The sequence below is a fragment of the Vombatus ursinus genome, unplaced genomic scaffold (assembly GCF_900497805.2).
Source record: "Vombatus ursinus unplaced genomic scaffold, bare-nosed wombat genome assembly UNPS02001287.1, whole genome shotgun sequence".
Taxonomy (NCBI): Eukaryota; Metazoa; Chordata; class Mammalia; order Diprotodontia; family Vombatidae; genus Vombatus; species Vombatus ursinus.
Genome location: NW_020941065.1, coordinates 1,442,756 through 1,464,570, shown reverse-complemented (window position 1 = coordinate 1,464,570; position 21,815 = coordinate 1,442,756). Strand labels below are relative to the sequence as shown.

At 47.6% G+C, this 21,815-nt stretch overlaps 2 protein-coding genes across 2 annotated transcripts in view; one reads left to right on the top strand and one right to left on the bottom strand.

The window, feature by feature from the left end:
* Nucleotides 1-910: 910 nt before the first annotated feature.
* SDS (serine dehydratase) lies at nt 911-13,736 on the top strand. The gene is made up of 8 exons (XM_027865218.1): nt 911-973; nt 4,162-4,316; nt 5,411-5,450; nt 6,269-6,408; nt 6,692-6,783; nt 9,344-9,571; nt 11,408-11,532; nt 12,946-13,736. The coding sequence occupies exons 2-8, from the start codon at nt 4,167-4,169 to the stop codon at nt 13,143-13,145; spliced, it is 975 nt and encodes a 324-aa protein (XP_027721019.1). The 5' UTR covers nt 911-973; nt 4,162-4,166; the 3' UTR covers nt 13,146-13,736.
* A 4,811-nt stretch (nt 13,737-18,547) lies between these two features.
* Nucleotides 18,548-21,815, bottom strand: part of PLBD2 (phospholipase B domain containing 2) — a 33,305-nt gene continuing 30,037 nt past the window's right edge. The window contains exons 11-12 of the mRNA XM_027862704.1: nt 20,159-20,321; nt 18,548-19,913 (exon numbers count right to left, since the gene is read on the bottom strand). Of these exons, the coding sequence (XP_027718505.1) occupies nt 19,746-19,913; nt 20,159-20,321 (331 nt within the window). The 3' untranslated portion in view covers nt 18,548-19,745. The remainder of the gene's footprint in view (nt 19,914-20,158; nt 20,322-21,815) is intronic.

The following is a 21,815-nucleotide window of genomic DNA, read 5'->3' as shown; positions in this document are numbered from 1 at the left end:
TGTGTGTGTGTGTGTGTGTGTGTGTGTGTGTGTGTGTGATGAAAGACAGAGGGGCAGAGACAAAGATGTAGACAGAGAGAAAAACGCAGAGACAAAGATGTAGACAGACAGAAAAATGGAGAAAGAGAAAGAAAGAGAGGGACAAGCCCTTCCTCCGAAATCATAAGCCTTGGGTTCAAATCCCACCTCTGAGGATAACTAACTGTGACTCTATATAAGTTACAACCTCTCTGAGCCTCAGTTTCCTCATTTGTAAGCTTCTCAGGTTCCTTCCAGATCCAAGAACCTATGACACAGAGATAGGGTCAGACAAAGCTGGGAGCTATGGATTAGAATTCACTTCAGGTAAAGCTGACCTCCCAGTCTGGGGTAGATAGAAGCAAGGGGCTAGACCAGATGACCTCATGAGAGCCCCTCTGGCTTAGGGGTACTGAAAGGAGGAAAGGCCCTCAGGGGCCATCCTGTCCAATCAAATGGTTCAGTATCAGAAATGGATAGGGTTTTATTACTGGAAATGATACTAAGGAAGGCAGGTTTGTCACTGCACCTTAAGGACCATGGCAGCTTTCCATCTGACTTACATGTATGGTCTTCCCCATTATAAGGAAGGTGAGCTCCTTAAGAGGGGGCTGTCTGACTTTTCTGTTTTTAACCCCAGAATTTAGCACAATGCTAAGTCCTCTGCCTGTCCTCATGTCCTCTCCTACCTCCCACCCTCTGTGGGCTTCCCTTGGGGTAACTGTCTGCTGTCCACAGGTCTCCTGAGGGGAAGGGAGGGGAGGGGAGGGGAGGGAGCTGGCATCAGGGCAGGAGGGGAGGTGGGGCCCTTTCTAAACTTCCATTGGCTCCCCTGGGAACAGCCAGGCTATATAAATTTGAGAGGAGACTGGGGAATTGAGAGTTAGTGCTTTCCCCTGGCCCTTGCAGGAGGGCTCTGGATACTCCCTCCACACCCTTGGCCAACTTCTCCCTGGTGAGTGAATCTTGACTTCTCGCCTGCCTCTCTCTCTCCCTTCTGCTTCCTCTCCTGGTGGCCACAGTAATGGGGAAAGGATCTGGCCAAGCGATCTGCCAAGACAGTCCTCAGTTTGGGAGGGGTTGCTAAAAACAAACCAAAAAGAAGCAAACTGGTAGCACCATTTGGAGAGATCAGAGAGCAGGTAATGCCCCTACCTGATCCTCATTTCCCCTGAGGTGTTTGGGTATGGACCTAAGGAATACGATTGAAGGAAAGGGGACTGCTTGCCCTACTTTTGTCCCTACCTTACCCTGGTCCTTTTGAATCATTCAACCCCATGCACCTCCAAGAGGGAGCTAGATGGGCCCTTTGATCAATGAGATCCCGAGAACCTGGCACCGCAGGCAATGTCCAGGCTGCCCCAAAGGTCTTTTAGCCGATGCTGGGCAGGCAAGAGTCAGATTGCTTCAGAGAGGATTCTATCACAACTACAGGTTATCCCTGAGGGTTTCTGAGGTCCCTTCCAGCTCAGACATTCTATAATTCAAACTCTGACCTCCACCAATCCAGACCCCAGACCAGTGGGAATGTTGGCCCCAATAGCCCAAGCCCCCATTGCAAAAGCCTCTTCTCCAGACTCTCACAGGCAAATACAGAAGCTCAGAGCCTCATGAATGGAGTGTTTGAGTTTGGGATTCAAGTCTCCAGAGAAATACCATCAAAGATCTCAAAACCCCAAGCCCTGCTCCCCCCAGGAATCAACTCATTTCTTCAGTGCTCTAAGGTTTATAAAACACTTTCCCTAACACACCACTTGGAGAACACTACTGCAAGTATTTTTATTTTAGGGGATGTGGGGAGTCTGGACTCATTAACCCAATGTGGAAACTCCCTCCTCCCACCAGTGTGCCTTATTTGTCATTCATAGTTTTTTCCAGAGATGCCTCTTGCCCAGAGAGGTTGAGTGACTTGTCCAGGGTCACACAGCCATCATGAGTCAAAGGAAGGTCTTGATCCCAGGGTCTTCCTCCCTCCAAGGCTGGCCCTCTAGGCTCAAGTTCTATTATTTTTATTATTACTCTTTTCTCCTTTTTGGAGGTATGGAGTTTAGATGGAAACAACTTAAGGACAAGTAACTCTTCTGCTGATTGGTCTTTTATATTTAATGTTCTGTGGATTCATGTGCAACTGGAAAAAATCACTTGTTTTTTTTTTTAAATTGAGTAGTGTAGGAATGTCAACTCATTGTCTCTAGATTTAGTCTTATGATTGTCTGGATTTAGGATTTAATTGAGTAGGAAACTCCTAATGAAGAAATTCTCTCTATCAATGCAGATCAGTGACTATTCCTCCAAAGGACAGTCCTTGGGTAGAGGCTTTTCATCTTTTTGCTGTCACAGACCCCTTTTGCAGTTTGGGTCCCCTAAAGACCTCTTCTCCAAATCAAGTTTGTGGCCCACATTTACGATGAAAGAAAATGCTGAATTTCAATTAGAGGTCAATTATAATAAAGATGTATTTTTTTCCCTATCCAAATTCATTCTGACAGAAGTCACCTTCTCTTGTAGAAATAGCAAGGTGTAGTGGCTAAAGCAATAGACTTGGAGTCAGAAAGACCCAGGTTCAAATCCTACCTCAGACACTCAATCAGCTGGGTGACCCCCAGGCAATTCACTTATCTTCTCTTTTAGGATTTAATTAGGTAGGATAAATCTTAAGTGCCTCAGTTTCCTCATCTGTAAAAAGAAGTTAGACCCTTCCAGCACTAAATCTACAATCCCTACCCTTCCCAGTCACTTCTAGCTCTCTTTCCCCAGCCAGTGTACTAGAAATGGATGGGGATTAGGTAGGAAAGAAAGGGAATAAGCATTACTATAGCCCCTACTATGTGCCAGGCACTGTGCTAAGCACTTTTACAGATATTATCTCATTTGATCTTTACAACAACCCAGAAAGGTAGGTGCTGTTATCTCCATTTTACAGATGGGGAAACTGAGGCAGACAGCAGTCAAGTGACTTGCCCAGGGCCAAACAGCTAGTACATGTCTGAGGTTAGATTTGAACTCAGGTCAGCCTGACTCCAGAACCAGTCCCCTGTGCACTATCGCACCGATAGCTGCCTCTGATGGGGAATGACGGGTTGAACACTGTCTTCCCCTCTCTCCCCTCAGAGGGGAGGTTGAAAACTGGACCAGCATACATGAACTTAAGCTAATCTGACCAAAGGCCAGTCTGACATTTATTTGCACAGATGACGGTGATGGTGATCTCTTGTATTTCTATGGGGGCAGCCTGGTTCCCGCTCCTTCATTCACCGTGCTGTGTTATCTCAGGCGACTAACCCTTGTACAAAACCCACAAGTTCCTTCCCCTCTCTCAGACTCAGTTTCTTCCTCTGTAAAATGGGTGGGACCGGGCTCCATGGCCTGGGTCCCTTCCAGCTCTAAAACTAGGACTCCTCTAATGGTTAGGTCTTACAGTCATAGTCAGCATTTTAAAGATAGCATGACAGCTGAAGGGGACTTTAGAGTACAGTGGATAGAGGATGGAACCTTGAGTTAGGAAGAACTGAGTTCAAATCCTGCCTCCAACTTCTACTAACTGTATTAATCTGATCAAGTCACTTAACCCCTGAGCCTCAGTGTCCTCATCTGTAAAATCTGGCCTACTTTGGATTGCTGTAAAGATGAAGTGAGCTAATATTTGTAAAGCGCTCAACATAATGCTGGTATATAGTAGGTGCTTAATAAATGCTTATTCCTGTTCCATTTCCCTAATGAACTTTGCCAACTTTAAAGGACTATATAAACGTGAGCTATTATGATGTTGATTTTAGAAATGTGGAAACCTGAGGCCCAGAGAGATTGTGATTTGCTACATAGATAGTAAGAAGCAGAAAATGAACCCAGGATCTCTGATTATTGATCATAGAATCCTAGATTAAAAACTAGAATGGACCTTGAAGGCCATCCAAGCCTTCAAAAACTAGGTGACCCAGTGGATAGAGCACAAGGCCTGGAGTCAGGAAGATCTGGGTTCAAATCCAGCCTGAGACACTTAGTAGCTGTGTAACCCAGGGCAAGTCCCTTGACCTCTGTCTGCCTCAGTTTCCTCATCTGTAAAATGGGGTTGATCCCACTGGTTTGTCCAGGTCAAAAAGGTTTCTTCTGCCTCATCCCTCACCTTTCTCTCTCCCACTGCAGTGACCATGTCTCAGCAGCCTCTGCATGTGAAGACCCCCATCAGGGACAGCATGGCGCTGTCCAAGGTGGCAGGCACCACCGTTTACCTCAAGATGGACAGCGCTCAGCCTTCAGGGTCATTTAAGATCCGGGGTATTGGACACCTGTGCAAGACGGTGAGAAGGGAAGGGGCAAGCACATGGGGAGGTGCCAGCGATGGCAACAGCAGGCATTGCCCAGGGCCCTTTGGAGGGAGATGAAGGAAGCGTCCTCAGAGGAAGGAGAAGGAGGTCCACAAAGGGTCCAAAAGAAACGACCCATCAGTGTGGCCATGTGCTTGGAGATACCCCAATTACTCTAGGACAGACTAGCACCAACATCAATCCTTTGCATAAAAGCCCTAGGGGACAGCCTGATATAATCTGATGGGTGCCAGGAAAATCCCTACCCCAAAACTGTTCTCCCACTGACTCTCCAGTGCCCCAAGATCCACCACTGGAATGTCATTCCTTTAAATCAAGACCTTTCCATCTCCCAGTTCCTCTGTTAAACAGCATAGCTCTCCCCTGGGGAAGGCCATTGGGTGGTACAGTGGATAGTGTGCTGGACCTGAAATCAGGAAGAGCTGAGTTCCGATCCTGCCTCAGACATTAATGACCCTATGCAAGGGTCATATAACCTGTCAGTCTCAATTTCCTCATCTGTAAAATGGGGATGATAATAGTACCCAATTAATAGGATTGTTGTGAGGATATTAAGCATCACATGAATGTAATTATTCATGTTTAGTGTGGATGAGTTTAGCATATCCTCTCCTGGGAATATTAGTAAGAAATAAGGAAGAGGAGTTTGGCTGGGAGATGGGGAATGAAGGGTGGGCTGGGACTTAGAGTTCAGGGTACTTTCTGGCTACATGGAGAGCCCTGGATAAGCAGGGTGAGATGAAGTCACTGCACAGCTAAGAGAGGGAGGTGCTAAAAGGGGAATCACAAGAACCCTGGGACCTTGGAACTGGAGGAGAGGGCATGGAAACACGGGATGTCAGAGCTGGGAGGACCCCTAGAACATCGAATTTCAGGGGTGGGAGGGGTCTTAGAACATGGAATGTCAGAGCTGGGAGGGGCCTTGAAACAGAGAATGTCAGAGCTGGGAAGGGCCCTTAGAACAGGGCATGTCAGAGCCTTCCTCTGACTCTAAATCTAGCTCTTTCCACTGCTCCCTGATGCCTCCCCCTGCCCTAACCCACCTATCTCTCTCCTTGTCTCCGCAGTGGGCTGAGAGGGGCTGTGACCATTTTGTCTGCTCCTCAGGTAAGTTTCCCACTAGGGCAGGGTTCCCAGGTTCCTATCCATGGAACAGGCCCCCACATATCAGGATTTCATGGGCAAGAGAAGAGGGGAAGAGAATACTCCCTGGGGCACAGAGGATCCTCATCTAGTTCAATTCCTTTATCTTGCAAATGAGGAAACCGAGGCCCAGAAAAGTGTCTGGCACATAGTAGGTGCTTAATAAATGTTTATTGATTGATTGATTGATAGATTGATTGCTTACCTGACTTGCTCATAGGGGCAGAGATAGAGACTGAACCTATGATTTCATTGGTAAAAAAGGTCTCTAGCGCTACAGGTCAGGACCTGCTCTACAATTTATAGTTTCACTGGCAGGATGCGTCACATCTGAACTCAGGTCTCTCTAGCTCCCAGGCCAGCTCTTTATCAACTATGCTTCCATTCAGCATATGACTTACTAACCTATCTCTTACTTAACTAGTATCACATACCAGGGTATGACTCCTAGCACAGTACATAGCAGATTGCAACCCAAAGATTCTGACTCCCAAGTTCGGAATCTTTCTCCTCCTAGGATTAGAGAAAGACTGATGAGCCGTGGGCTGAAATAAGAGCTAGGACTCAGGAAATCTGGGCCTGGCTGGGCTCCATCCCTTACCAGTTCAATGGGACCTTGGACACAACATTAATTAAGCCCTAATTTCCCATCAAGTCTTTCCAGGAGTCTCAGGTTAGAGGAGAAAAAGGAAGGTGAGGTTGGGCCCCTAGAATAACCATAGACCACGCCGGGGTCTGTCTGAAACGATGCAAACCTTCTTCCCCCAATGAACCACCCACAGCGGGCAATGCCGGCATGGCCGCGGCCTACGCTGCCAGGAAGCTGGGCATCCCTGCCACCATCGTTGTGCCTAACACTACGCCTCCCCTCACCATCCAGAAGCTCAAGGCTGAGGGTGCCATGGTCAAGGTCGTAGGTGAGGTAAGTGCCTGGGAGGTGGACATATACATGTTGGCGGTGTGATGTATAAGGGGTGGGCTGGAGCAAGGTAGTTAATTTGTATTTGATTCTAGAAGTACCAGAGAATCATTAGAGTTTCTTGAGCATGGGAAGTCATAACTGCGTTTTAGGAATATCCGTTTGGCTGCAGTGTGGAGGAGCGTATGAAGTCAGGGAGTCAGATGGGACCCCATATAGAATATCCAGCTAGTGGGATCTCGGAGAGAAGAGCCTTCCTTCACCGGTGTCCCTTGATGATCCCCAGACGCTGGACGAGGCAGTCAAATTGGCGAAAGATCTTGCCAAGAACAACCCAGGCTGGATCTACATTCCTCCCTACGACGACCCCCTCATCTGGTAGGTACCTCCCAGGTTGGACTCAAGGACCATCTCTTGGCTGATGATTCTCAAGTCTACTTACCCAGCCCTAATCTCTCTCCTGAATTCCAGTCTCACTTTCCCAACTGCCTTTCAGATATCATATACTGGATTTCCAATAGACATCTGAAACTCAACATGTCCAAAGCAGAACTCATTATCTTTCCCCCAAACCTTTCCCTATTACTGGAGAGGGCATCACCACCCTCCCAGTTCCTCATGCTCCCAATCTAGGAGTCACCCTGGACTTCTATCTCTCACCCCACATACCCAATACGGCGCCAAGGCCTGTCAAGTCTACTTTCATAAAATCTCTTGAATATGGCCCCTTCTTTCCTCTGACACAGCTACCCCTCTAGTCCAGACCCTCATCATCTCACACCTGTACTGCTGGGGCAAGGGGACAGGGCTGGGGGGAGGGTCTGCCTCAAGTCTCTCCCCACTCCAATCCATCCTCCATTTGGTCACCTTCCTAAAGCACAGACCTGACCACCTTTCCCCTCTCCCCCAACCCCAACTGACCATGCCTATGCTCACAATGCTCCTCTTTCACCCTCCTCCCCCTGTTAAATTTCTACCGATCTTTTGAAGCCCAATCCAAACACTACCCCCTCCAGGAAGATTTCCCTGATTGCCCCTAGTCAGTAATGCCTTTCTTCTTGTACCTCATAGAACCCTTGACACTGATCATAAAACAGTCCAGTAGGAACACAGGATCTCAGAAGGGTTCCGAGAGGCCATGGAGTCCAGGGTCTGAAGAAGAGCCGGGGCCGGGTTTGGAAAGAGCAGAAAGGGAAAAGTAAGAAGCCTGAGGAGGCAGCACAGCATGGTGGATAAAGCACTGGGCCTGGGTTCAAATCCTGCCTTAGATACTTAGCAGCTATGTGACCCTGGAAAAGTCACTTCCCCTACCTCCTGACACAGGTGATAATAGCTAACCTTTATAAAGTGCTTTACAAACTTTATATAATTTTTTCCTCACAACAACCCTGGAAGGAGGGTGCTTTCTTATCCCCATTTTACAGATGAGGAAACTGAGGCAGACAGAGGTTTCAGAGACTTGTGCATGGTCAGACAACTAATAGGTGTCTGAGGCCAGATTTGAACTTAGGTCTTCCTGACTCCAGGTCCAGTGCTCTACCCACTGAGTCACCCAGCTATCTCTAGGTGATGTGGACTCAAGGTGAAGAATGAGACATACATTTTCAGACATGGTTGCCTCAGTTATTACTTCTTTTAATCTATAAAATGGGGATGATAGCAATGCCTACATTACAATGTTAAGTATCAAATATGATCAAGTTTGTAAAGTGTTTGGCAGACCTTAAAGCACAACATAGACATACACTGTTATTATTAATTTGGTTTTCCATAGAGAGTCACATGTACCATAAGATCCTATGATCATAAGAGTTGGAAGGGACCCCATGGGGAATCTTCAGCCCTGGGAAGTTAAGGGACTTGTCCAAGGTCATACAAGTAGTAAGCAATCAGAGGCAAGACTTGAACCCAGGTCCTCTGACTCCCATCAGGACTTTTCCCCCACCATACCAAAAGTCAGTCAATGAGCATTTATTAAACACCTACTGTGTACCAAGCATTCTGCTAAGCTCTGAGGATACAAAGGCAAAAAAACAAACCAACCAGTTCTTCCCCTCAAGAAGCTTACAGTCTAACAGCAAGAAGAAGGAAAAAAAAAACGTGCAAACCACCATGTTCAGACAAGATGGAGACAAAATGAATTGGGAAAAGTCTCAGGGAGAAAGTGCTAAGATTCAGGACAGAGAAAGGCAGAAGGTAGGACGTTAGCTGGGACATGAAAGAAGCCAGAAGGTAGAGATGAGGAGGGAGAGCAGGCCGGGCATGGGGCACAGCTGGGGAAAATGCTTGGAGTTGGGAGATGGTTCTCATGTGGTTATATGTAATAAAGGACTACTTTAGGATCAATGGAGGTTTGGTTTTTTAAATTAAATTACATTATATATATATATATATATATGGAAATATGTTGTGCATGATCTCATACGTATAACTGATATATTGGCTGCCTTCTCAATGGGTGGAGGGAGGGGCTAGATTAGGATGAGAATTTGGAACTAAAATTTTTAAAAAGGTAACATTAAAAATAAATAACAAATTTTAAAAGTGATCACTGAAACAAATAAATAATGAATTTTTGAAGAATGCCACAAATAAACAAATAAATTTTAGGGAAGGCTAGAAATTTTTGAATTAATTATTATGTATTTTTAAATTAACAAGCATTTATTTTCCCTAAAAAAAAACCTTTGTAACAAATATTCATAGCGAAGAAAAGCAAATTCCCACATTGGCCATGGCCAAAAATGAAAAACATCCTGAAAATGGAAGGTGTCCAAAAGTGGACTTGGGCTGCCTTGGAAGGTAGTAAGTTGTCCATCCATGCAGGTGTTCAAGTGAAGGTCGGTGGCAAGTCATGCCTCTGATACAGACCGAACTAGATGTTCAGAAGGCTCCTTCAACTCTGAGCTAATGGCATTTTCTGATTCCTACCCTCCAGGGAAGGCCACACTACCATTGTGAAGGAGCTGAAAGAGAACCTTCCCGTGAAGCCAGGGGCCATCGCCCTGTCCGTAGGTGGTGGCGGCCTCCTGTGTGGCGTGGTGCAGGGCCTGGTGGAGGTGGGCTGGAAGGACGTGCCCATCATGGCAATGGAGACCCACGGGGCCCACAGTTTCAATGCAGCCATCAAAGCTGGCAAGCTGGTCACACTTCCCAAGATTACCAGGTAAGGGAGACAGGGAGAAGGAAATGAGCATTTATTAAGCACCTACTATGCGCCAGGCACCATGCTAAGCGCTTTACTAGTATTATCTCATTTGATCCTCACAACAACCTTGCAAGGTAAGTGCCATTATGATCCGAAACTGAGGCAGACAGAGCATCACACAGCTGTAAGTATCTGAGGCTGGATTTGAACTCTGGTCTTGCTGACTTTAGGCACCGAGGGCTGCTGACTGGTGACAGACAGCAGCTACACGAGCCCAGGACCCTGGGCCAAGCATCCAGGGGCTTAAACTCCTGTCCTAGAAAAGGAGTAAGCGGCTTCTCTGTTCTCACCACTGGGCATAAACACCGTTGCCCTCTAGGAAGCCTCTGGATCACAGCTGGGAGCTGGGAGGTATCTTATCGATCCAGGTGAACCCCATCCTTTAATGAATTTGGAAACAGAGGCGCAGGAAAATTAAAGAATTCACCCAAGCAACTGACAGAGCCAGGATTAGAACCTGTATCTTCTGACTCTAAATGCAGAGTTCCCTCTCCGGTCCTGAAGAGGCCACGTAGCACAGTGGATAGAAAGCCACATTCAGGGATAGAAAGAATAGACCTGGGTTCATATCCTATCTCTGATACATCCCCAGGACCTGGAATGCCATCCCTCCTCCACTGTAACTACTGACCTTCCTGGAAATCCCACCCTAACCCAAAGCCTTCCCCAATCCCTCTGCATCCCAGGACCTTCCCTCTGTTAAACATCTTCTATTTATCCCATATATAGCTTGCTTTGTATACATTTTGTCTGCTTGTGGTCTCTCCTATTAGACTGTAAACTCCCTGAGGGCAGGGACTTTCTCTTGCCTCTTTTTGTATTCCTAGCTTAGCACAGTGCCTGGCACATACTAGGTGCTTAATAAATATTTGTTAATTCATTAATCCTGGACAAGTGACTCAAACTCCTCAGTGATATCTAAACTACTCTCTAAAGCCCTAAGATGCAGAAGAAGGTTGCCTATTCCAATGAGATCACAGGTCCAGGTCCTATCCACCATCTTTGCTCCCACCAAGTTTCCCCCGACTCAGTTTCCCCCTCCCTCCAAGATGCCCTTATCTCATGATCCTTGATCGTGGTTGCTTGGCCCCTAACCAAAAGGGTAAAACCAAGGGTAAAGGACCCTTGAATGCTAGCCCGCCCTACCTCCCAACCTCCAAACCCTTGGAATTCTGAGCAATGCAAGGATGATCAAGTATGGCCACTTGGCTCCCTTTCCTTGAAGAGGTGGGGAACCTGCCTAAGGCCTTTAGAATAGAGTCGTGACTTAGTGGATAGACTGAGGGACCTGCAAATCTTGCCTCTGGCACTTACTTTCACTGGGGCTACACCTATGTCCCTTCACCCCAGTCTCAGTTTCCATCTGCCATCTGGGGATGATGCTTGTTGTAAATCACTGAGATGACAGATGTAAAGCAGTGGATGGTGTCCATTAGTGGGAGTATTTTTGTTTGTGATTTCATTGATATAAGGAACTCCCAGGAGAGGAAATACCTTCTCAAAGCCGGTTGAAGGGGATGAGATTTGCATACATCCAGAGGAGTGTGGTAAATTTCCACTCTCTACTAACCACTGCTTCTTAATAATTAATGATTAACAATTATCAATTAATTATACATTATTATTTAGAAAAATTTACACCACTCACCCTTTTCAGAGCACACTTACCCAGTAAAGCAAGGCCTCCTTGCACTACCAGGTGCTACCTCCATGGTGGTTGTGTTGGAAACACCCTTTAAAAGTGCAGGTGGGCGTCCATGGGATTCCAGTGCCTTTTTTCTCCACCTCTTCTAGTGTGGCTAAAGCCCTCGGGGTGAACACCGTTGGGGCTCAGGCCCTGAAGCTGGCCCAGGAATACCCCATCTTCTCTGAAGTCATCACGGACCAAGAGGCAGTTGAAGCTATTGAGAAGTTTGTGGGTAAGTGCCGGACTCTGTCTTAACTCCAGATGAGGGCAGGAGATGGGGGAGGGTGGGATTAGGGGAGCACAGAGGCCTTCCCTCTAGGCAGGGATGTGCCGGTAAATGTTTAACAACCAGATCTCCAGACTAGCTATCTATATGTGTGCGTTTGTATATATGTATATGCATACACACACACACACCAAAAAAAAAAATATATATATATATATACACACACACAATTAAGTTTCATCTGCATTATTAACATTTTCCCATCACTTTGTAAGTCTAGATAATCAATAAAACAAAAACACAATCAAACAATGATTAGTTGTGTTTGCCAATTTCCATGAAGAAATAAAATTACACGGAAAATTTAACAATCAGCTCTAGAGCCAACTCTAGGACACCACTGCCTACAGTCAGTCAATAAACATTTATTAAGTGCCTACTATGTGCCAGACACTATGTTAAGTGCCAGTGATACAAAATGAGGCAAAAAAACAGGCCCTGCCTTCAAGGGGCTTGCAATCTAATGAGGGAGACAAGGAGCAAATATGTACAAGCTCTATTCAGGGTAAGTAGGAAATCATTAAGAAAAGGAAGGCATCCTGTAGAACATGGGATCTTAGCGGGACTTACAGAAGCCAGAGAGGTAAGCAGGCCTATGTTCTGTGGAGGCACGATCAGGAGCAAGGCCCCCACCCCAAACTGTCCCTCTCCAGCCTGGACCAGGATCTGACCAAACCATTACCAATTCAATCCTCTGAGTCAACAAGTCAATCAACATTTATTAAGTGCATACTAAGTGCCAGGCACTGTGCTAAGTGTTGGGCATACAAATATCAGTGGAAAGACAGTCCCTACCTTCAAGGAGCTTCCATTCTAACGATGGAAGACCACTCTGAAAAAGGAAGCTGAAAAGAGGGGTGAGGGGCTCGGTTGGGGAAAGCCTGGAGAGTCAGGTGTAGAATTTGGAGAGGAATGAAGACATGACGAGCCTGGTCGATAAAATGCTTTGCAAAATTTAAAGTGTAAATGTTAATTGTTGTCATTATTATTACTAATTACTATTGTTGTTGCTATTATTAAGTTCAAGCACTTAGTCCAGGACTAGTCTTAGGATGCTGGGATGGCCAGCTTCAGCTCCTTATTCTCTACCTTCCTTCTGTTCCACGGCTCATACGTTTTTACTCACATGTCGTCTCCTCCATTAGAATGGAAGCCTCTTTGAGGGCAAAGATTGCCTCTGTTTTTCGCTTTTCTTTGTTCGTCTTAGTAAGAGCAGATAAATACTTGCTTATTGACTGAGGAGGTTGCAGTCACTGGGCAGCCTGGTTCAGGGACTTCCTCAAGAGCCCGCTGGCTCCCCAAGGCTCCATGCCCCTGCTCTCTCAGCCCCTAACCTTTGCCTTCTTCTGGTTCCTGCAGATCACGAGAAGATCCTGGTGGAGCCGGCATGCGGGGCGGCTCTGGCAGCTATCTACAGTGGTGCTGTACAAAAGCTACAGGGCGAGGGGAAGCTCCCGGCCGAGCTGTCCAATGTGGTGGTCATCGTGTGTGGTGGGAGCAATATCAGCTTGGCTCAGCTCCAAGGGCTTAAAGAGCAGCTGGGAATGAAAACCAGCTGAGCCCACTCCCACCGACCTCCTCCGGCGTGGGGCTGGAGTTTTATCCAGCGCCTTATTTTATGATTATTATTACTGCTGTTCTGTTGTTGTTGTTGGAGGGTAGCCACCCGTGGGGCAGGAAGAGGCAGACCTCTTTCTGGTAGGGGGGCCAGGGCTGGGGAGAGGGCCTCCAGCCACTTGTGAACTCCTGGCTTTACAGGGGGAAAAGGGGAACCCTGGCCCTATTCTGAGACTCCTACTTAGCCCCACTTTAATCCACCCCTTCCACCGGCCCCACAGAAACCTGGGAAGCCCAGGAATTGAGAGCTGAGCCAGACGGGAGGGAGTGGAGGAGATGGGTCATGGGACTTTCACTCGGTGCCCCCATCTCTGTCTCTGATTAGAAGAGGGGCCTAAAGGTCAAAAGAGAAGGATCAAGGCTGGACAGGGGAGCGAGGAGCATCTAAGTTTCTTCTCCACAGCCCACCCTCCACCTTGGTTACCTTCTCCAGGGTTGGGGAGTCTAGACCAGACCCTACTCATTTTTCTAACGTCCAAACTTTTTCACTGAAAAAAAAACCAACCAATTAAACATCTATTTATGAAAGGTGATCTGGATCTGTTATTTCTTTACTGTCTTTTCATTTCTCTTTCTGCCGGAGATCTTAAATGGCCCCAACAGGAATGTGGCATAGGGAGGCTGAGGAAAGCACCCCTCACTCTAGCTGGGTCTCATGGAGTAGCCATTCTAGGCCCAGGGAAACACGAGAAATAAATAGGTTTTGCTGAAATCCCTGACACCAGAGAGAACACTGGAGAGAAGAAAATTCAGGAGTCAAATCCTCCCCTCTCCCCACCTTAACAGGGACCGCTACTGGCCAAGTCCCTGCTTCCTGCAGGGAAGAGTGCTGGCCATCAGGGGGCGCTATGGTGCTACAGACGGGAAGTGCAGAGGTGCTGGAGAATGCAACATTTTAAAGCTAAGGATTATGGGAAACTCCCAGTGGGGGACGCCATTAGTTCAAGTGCAACAAATCTGTTATTAACCATAGTGGATAGAAGTTTGGCCTCACGCACAGGAAGACCTGGATTCAGATCCTGACTCTGACACAGGCTGCCTGGACGATCCTGCACTGCACCCTGGAATTTCTCAGACAATTCCCTATATCAACAAAATCCCAGGTCCAATCCCTGTCCTCCTACTCTGTGCAAAGCCTTGGACATGCAAAGATAAACAACGATAGTCTTGCCTTCAAGATGACTTTTTATTGCAGATATTAACAACATCCATGCTTTACAAAGCACTTTCCTCAAAACCATCATGTGAGGCAAGGAATGTCAGTAATTATACTTAAAAAAAAAAACCATAACGAAAGGAAGGAAATAATTTATTAAGCGCCTACTATGTGCCAGGCACTGGGCTAAGTGCTTTTTACAAATATTATCTCATTTGATCCTCACAACAACTCTGGGAGGTGGGCTACTATTACTATCTCCTTTTACTGTTGAGGAAACTGAGGCAGGCAGAAGTCCAGGGTCCCCACAGCTAGTTAAGTCTGAGGTGGGATTTGAACTAAGGTCTTCCTTACTCCACACCAAATGTTCCACCCACTGTGCCACTTAGCTCCCTGCTACATACACAGTAAGAGGCAAGATCAAAATCTGAACCCAGGCTCTGGCTCCAAATCTAGTTCTTTTCACTGCCTCTTGAAGGCACCATCAACACCAACAAGAGAGGGCTGTTAGGGCATTATTCTCAACTCCTCACTCTCCCTCATCCCCCTCCATTCAGTTGCCAAATCTTTTTTGCTTGTTTGTTTGTTTTGCTTTTTGACTAGGCAATGGGGTTAAGTGACTTGCCCAGGGTCACACAGCTAGTAAGTGTCAAATGTCTGAGGCCGGATTTGAACTCAGGTCCTCCGGAACCAGTGCTCTATCCACCGCACCACCTAGCTGCCCCCTCAGTTGCCAAATCTTCACACTTCCACCAGCATCCATCCCCTTCTCAAATTCCGGAGTCTCATCTCCTCTTGCTCGTACTCTTGGTCTCCGCGCCTCAAGGCTGTCCCTACTCCAACTCATCCTTCACTCAAGCTGCCAAAGTGATTTTCTTAAATAACAACTCTGACCGATGTCACTCCCTTATTCTATCAACTCTGATGGCTCCCTGTTACCTCTAGGATCGACTATAAACTCTTCTGGCTTTGAAAGTCCTTCACAAAATGTCCCCCAAGCTACCTTTCCAGGCTTCTCGCCGTTCCTCACAGACAGAACTCTATCTCTCACTTCCACGCCTTTGCAACGTCTATCTCCCATGCCTGGAGGGCACTGCCTCCCCACCTACAATTCACAGCATCCCTCACTCCTTTCATGACTCAGTTCAAGCACTACCTTCTACACAAAACCCATCTTGCTCCCCCAAGTTAATAGTGCCCTCCTTTCTGAACCTCGGATTCACTGTGTATGTTACGTGTATATTACAGATTCACACTGTCTTCTCCATTAGAACATAACCTCCTTGAGGTTACATATTGTCTTCCTATCCAGTGCCTAGTGCAGTGTCTGGCATATAGTAGGTGTTCAGTAAATGCTCGGTAAGGAATCAGTGGCCTTAAAAAGCAGCATTTGGAGGTCAAGGTCCACCTCTCATTTCCTATGTCCAAATCCCACCCTTCTGAGTAATTTTTCCCCTCTTTGAAATGAGAGGGTTATACCAGGTGACTTCCAGGCCCTTCCATCTCTAACATCTTGGTGCTGGGATCCTTCCTGAGAGAATGCCCAAGCAGAAGCACTGGACAGTGCCGCTTACTGTCAGCCTCGGGGAAGAGAAAGCAGGGGAGGCTAATGTATATAGATTATAAGAGAATGACAGAAAACTCGGAGCTAGGTTTGAGGATGAGGAAGAATCAAAGATTTCTTCAATAAACAGGAGAAAGGGAAGGGGAGAAGAGAAGAAAGAGAAAGAGAGAAGGAGAGGGAGAAGGGAGAAGAGAGAAGAGGGAGAGGGAGAGAAAAGAGGAGAGAAAAAGGGGAGATGAGAGGAAAGAGAAAAGGGAGGAGGGGAGGGAGAAAAGGGAGGAGAGAAAAGGGGAGGCGAGGAGAAAGAGAGAGAAAGGAGAGGGAGAGGAGAGAAGAGGAAGAGGAGAACAGAGAGAAAAGGGAGAGGAAAGAGAAAAGGGAGGAGAGGCCACGAGAGGAGCTGTCACAACTAAAAGAGTTAGGGACAGAGTTGTAAACATTTCTGCACTGATTATTAGACCTGAGTTCAAATCCTGGCTCTGAAACTGAAATGAGCTGTGTGAACCTAGGAAGTCAATGACCACCTCTTTCTCCATTAAAAGTGAAGGGATGGGGAGCAGCTAGGTGGCGCAGTGGATAGAGCACCGGCCCTGAAGTCAGGAGGACCCAAGTTCAAATCTGACCTCAGACCAAATACTTGACGTGTACTAGCTGTGTGACCCTGGGCAAGTCACTTAACCCCATTTGCCTAAAAAAAAAAAGGGGGGGGGATCATAATAGGTAATAATAGTTACAATAATAGTGACAATAAACAATGGCCAGCATTTATATAGTGCTTTAAGGTTTGCAAAGCGCTTTACAAACATTATCTCATGTGATCCTTACAACAACCTTGAGAAGCAGATGCTATGATTACCACTATTTTACAGATGAGGCAACTGAGGCAGACGTGTGGTTAAGTAACTTGCCCAGGCTGCAAGTACAGGAGGCAAGATTTAAATGCAGGTCCTCCTGCCTCTGGGGCCAATACTCTGTCCAATGGGCCATGTGAAATCCCTTCTCATTCTAAATTGTATTAATCAATGAAACAAGCCTTTATGGAGTGTGCCTGTGAGCCAGAGGCTACAAGAGCCCCAGAGGGATGGATGCCCTTCCCCCACGACCTCCTCCCAGCTATCTCCCATGCCCGGAATATTCTCCCTCCTCATTTCTGCCTCTTGGCTTCCCTGAAATACCAGCCAAAATCTCACCTTCTGCAGAAATCTTTCCTGATCCCCCTTAACATTTAATACCTTCCCTGTTGTTTCTCTCCAACGTATCCTGTCTGTAGCTTGTTTGTTATGCATGTTATCTCCCCCATCAGACTGCAAGCTCCAAGGGTGCCTATCTTATACCTTTCTTTGTATGCCCCAGCAGTTAGCACATAGTAGGCACATAATGCTTACTGACTGACTGGATGGATGCTGGATGCTGACCCCTATAATCACTCCCTGGGGAGGGAACCCAGACCCTGGATCCACTCTGACCCTTGGGCCCACTTCTCTTCTTCCCAACAGTCACGGGCTAGGCCCCTCCAGCCATCCCCCCAAAACACACACACACACACACACACACACACACACACACCATCAACACGTGATAACTCTGGCTACTCACACCCTTTAACAAGGAGTCACCAAGTATTGTCCTCCCAGTAAAATGGAGGCACCCAAAGGTCCTCCAGAACCCCCTCCCCCCAGGCACTGGCTGCATCTGATTTAGCAGTGCACCCTAAGAATCCCTGGGCCTTGCAATCTGCCCCCAGCTGAACCCCAGTAACCACTGGGCCTTTCTATCCACCTGCAGCTGAAACCTCTTTAGGACTCAAGGTTCTTGAGAAAAGGAATTGTCTTCTCTGATTTCTGTTTTAGGCAGTTAGATGTCTACTGGAGAGCATGGCCTTGGAATCATAAAGACTTGAGTTCAGATCCTGACTCAAACACTTAGGAGCTATATGATGGTGGGCAAGTCACTTAATTTCTCTGTGCCTCAGTTTTCTTATCTGTAAAATGAGGATAATAACAACACCCGCCTCACAGGGTTTCTCTGAGAATCACACGATGACATGCAAAGTGCTTTGCAAATCTTAAAAACCTACACGAAAGTTCATTATGACTTGTATCCACAGTGCTCGGCACATAGCAAGCATCTAATAAATACTTCCTCATTCATTTGTTGTTCGAGGCATTGGGGACACACGGACGAGGGATTAGCACCCGTGCTCTGGTTTTAAGACTGGAGCGGGCAGGGGTCCCTCTCTGCCTCCCCAGCCTTCTCAGGCCTTGTCCCCCACTAGCTGTCCTTCCACATTGGAGCTCACAGAGAGCAAGAAGGGACTTTAAGAAGCCACTTAGTTCAACCCCCGCCTTTCAGATCAGGAAACCGAGCCCAGAGAAATCAGGTGACTTGCCTAACATCGCAGTTGTGGTGCTCCCAGTCAGGTGGTCCACTTTACAGGTGAAGACAAGGAGGCCCAGGGCGGCTGTGACCTGCCCAAGGTTCTCTGGGCTAGAGAGGGGATTTCAGCTCAGGTCCGGGTTGGACTTAGGTGGACAGGCTTGGACGTCTCTGAAATTCTGATTTTCTGCAAGCCCCAGCCCATTCCCAGCCAACACCCCGACCCCCTCCAAAAAGCAGAGCGGGGCTGGAGGTGATAGTCTCTCTTTTAATAACATTGCATCCATTTGCGGCCTGGCGACGAGAGAGCCCAAGGCCCAGTCGCCACAAACCTCTCAGGCACTCTGAGCGTGGCAGAGCTCGGCCCTGGGGAGGGGAGGGGCTGCAGCAGAGAGAGCTCAGGAGGAGGACATCCAGTGTTCTCCAAGGGGCCTCTGGGACCGCTGCCATTTCCACGGAGGCAGCTGCTTCCCTGCCCCAGCCTTCTCTCCAAGGCCTGCAGGTCAGTAAGCAAGGCCAACCCCTCCCCTGCCCCCCAGAGTGGTCTTGATCAGTGAGAGGTGGTAAGAGTTAGCTAGGGTGAGGAGGTGAAATCAGGGAGGTCAGCAAAGGGCCACTGCACCAGGAGTCCCACCCACAGACCCAAGAGGGCTGGCTCCCCGCTACAGTCCCCACTTATGGCAAGGTCAGGCACTAGAGACAGAGCCCACAGCCTGGGAAGCTGGGGAAAGGGACACAGACCCACAGCCCAGGGAGCCCAGGGAAAGCCTAAGCCCCCAAACCTCTAAGTCCAGGGTTTCAGGGGAAGGTCTGATGTACTTTGGTGTTCATTTGTTTTTTCCAAATTTGTTCCAGAAGGGCAGTCCAAAGAAGGAGGCTAACAGTATGGACATGGGGGGGAATGAGGCAGGGGGCGTCATGCCTAGCTCTTCCACATCACTGTCTAGGTGGGGGCAGAAGCCTGATTGGGGGAGTGCAGTCTCAGTGAACAAAGCTGTAAGGGGGAGGTGCCTAGAAAGGTGGGAGCCTGCTTCCTCAAATGAGACAGGTCTGGGAAGGCAGGAAGCAGGCTCTCCACAGTCCAGCAGATCCTTGAGGGTTTCAGCCACAGAGGTAAAGCCCAGAAGCCTCCTCTCCTCCCATCCTTCTCCAGGAAAGCCACCTTGCTTTCAGAGGCTGGAGCTCAGGGCTCAGGAGGGAATGGGAGGAATGGGGCTGGGAAACTGGTGGTCCCCTAAGGCCCTCAGGGCCTCTTTGGACAAGGCAGGTGGCTCGAGAGCCAATGAAGCAGCAGACAGTGGAGGGACCTCAGCCCTCCGGGCCCGGCAGGCATATTCCTTGGGGTTCCAGGGTCGGACAGACAAACAGGCGGCCAGGGTAGATGAGGAGGAGAGGAACTGGGGTCAAGGGTGGTGGGGTGCTGGGGAGAGGGGCTGATGCCCAGTTTCACTGCCACCACACCTTGATGGGGGAGAACTTCCAGAGGTCCGGATGACCCATGTGTAACTGCTTGGCGAAGGGTGATGAGCTCCATCGGAAGGGGGGTAACTGGTCCCACGTGGGGCCGCTGACTGCAATTAGGCGGAAGTCTTTGGACAGCGCATAAGAAGTGAGCTGAAAAAAGGGTGAGGGGAGGCGGGTGGATAATAGCCATGCTCCCATCCCCACTCCTAGCACTCTACCCCATCCCCAGCCTTGGCCCTCATCCGAGCACCACCCACGTGCCACCATGGGGTCTAACCAGCCTCCAAATTACCAGGGTCTGGAAGCTGAAGAGACAGCACCACCATCCCCCCACACCAGGTGCCCTCTTTGGGACAGAGGATACCCTCCCATACCACCTGAGGCCACACACAAACCTTCATGTCTATGCCTCCGTGGGATCTCTGGGATAGAGCAGAAAAGGGGTAGGTCCCATTAGCTGGGTTGAGGTCCGAGCGGGCTGAGATGGCATTCTCCCCATTCTGCATAGGTTTGCAGTCCAGACAAAGGGACAGAGGATCATTGGGAAAGTTGTTGAACCTGAAAGAGGGGAGTGGTGTTAGAATATGGCCAAGAGGAAGGGAAGCTTCGCCCTAAGAAGAGAGAGGGCAGGGAGTGAGACCCCAGGACCAGCATCCAGAACCTGTCAGAAAACCTCCCCAAATCTGTCAAACTGAAAGGATGCTGGAATCTACAGAGCGCAGCTACAGATTACAAAACCTTTGGGCAAGAACCCTAAGATTGTGGGCGCACAGTGGAGTCAATCACCACTGCCTAATAAAGACAAGGGCTTCAAAAGAGAGAGGCAGATGCAGGAAGTTACAGCTGGTTACAAAAAATATATCTGCCTAAGGGTCATTCCCCAATAGGTAAGTGGTCAAAGGATATGAGCAGTTTTCAAAAGCAGAAATACAAACGATCAACAACCATGCGAAAATTATCTCCAATCACTACTAACAAGAAAAATGAAAACACCATGCATCAAACTGGTGATAAAAGATGGAACTAATAAATGCTAGAAACAGACACACTAATACATTGCTAGTAGAGCTGCGAATTGGTCCAATCCTGCTGGAAAACAATCTGGAATTCTGACAGAAAAGGTAGTAACCGTTCATACCTTTAGACTCAGCCCAGTACTGGAAATATACCCCAAAGAGGTTCAAAACAAAAGTGATATATGTATGTGTATGCATGTGTATATACATATAAAACAATTTTTTAAAAAAAGTCTGAGAAAGGTTTTTGGATTTCTGAACCATAGCATGTGGCCAAGGATGGAATCCTAACAAGGGCCGGTAAAAATATATCTGCCTGAAGTCTCACAAATCTAATCAAAAGGGCTTTAAAACAAAAATGAACTGCCAATTTTTATCTACCAAATCTAATATCACAGAGAGCAGCTACAATGGAGGAAGAAGACTAGGAATAGAGACACACACAAATCTGAAGGCAATAAGATCTAAGAAATGAACTAGCAAAAAAAAAAAAAAAATCTATGGACTCAAATGTCAACATACAAATATACTAAAGTAGAAGTAAAAATTCAGTAGGACAAGTCCCATACTTTATGCAAGGCATTCTACTAGGCTCCAACGAGAAAGGCAAACTACAGATCCTACTTCAAGATGACATATTTGACCTCAGAGGGATCGATGAGAGTGGAGAAATATGACCCAATGGCTGGCTGGGACTTACTTGTTGGGTATACTATATCAGGCGGGTATACTTTATTCAAAAGAAATAAGGGGATGAGGAGAGTCAGGTTGCATTATATTTTTTTTTTAATTTTTGGGCAATTGGGGTTAAGTGATTTGCCCAGGGTCACACAGCTAGTAAGTGTCAAGTGTTTGGCCTGAGGCCGGATTAAGTGATTTGCCCAGGGTCACACAGCTAGTAAGTGTCAAGTGTTTGGTCTGAGGCCGCATTTGAACTCAGGTCCTCCTGACTTCAGGGCCGGTGCTCTATCCACTGCGCCACCTAGCTGCCCCGGTTGCATTATATTCTGAGAAGGCATATGCATGCAGAGAAATC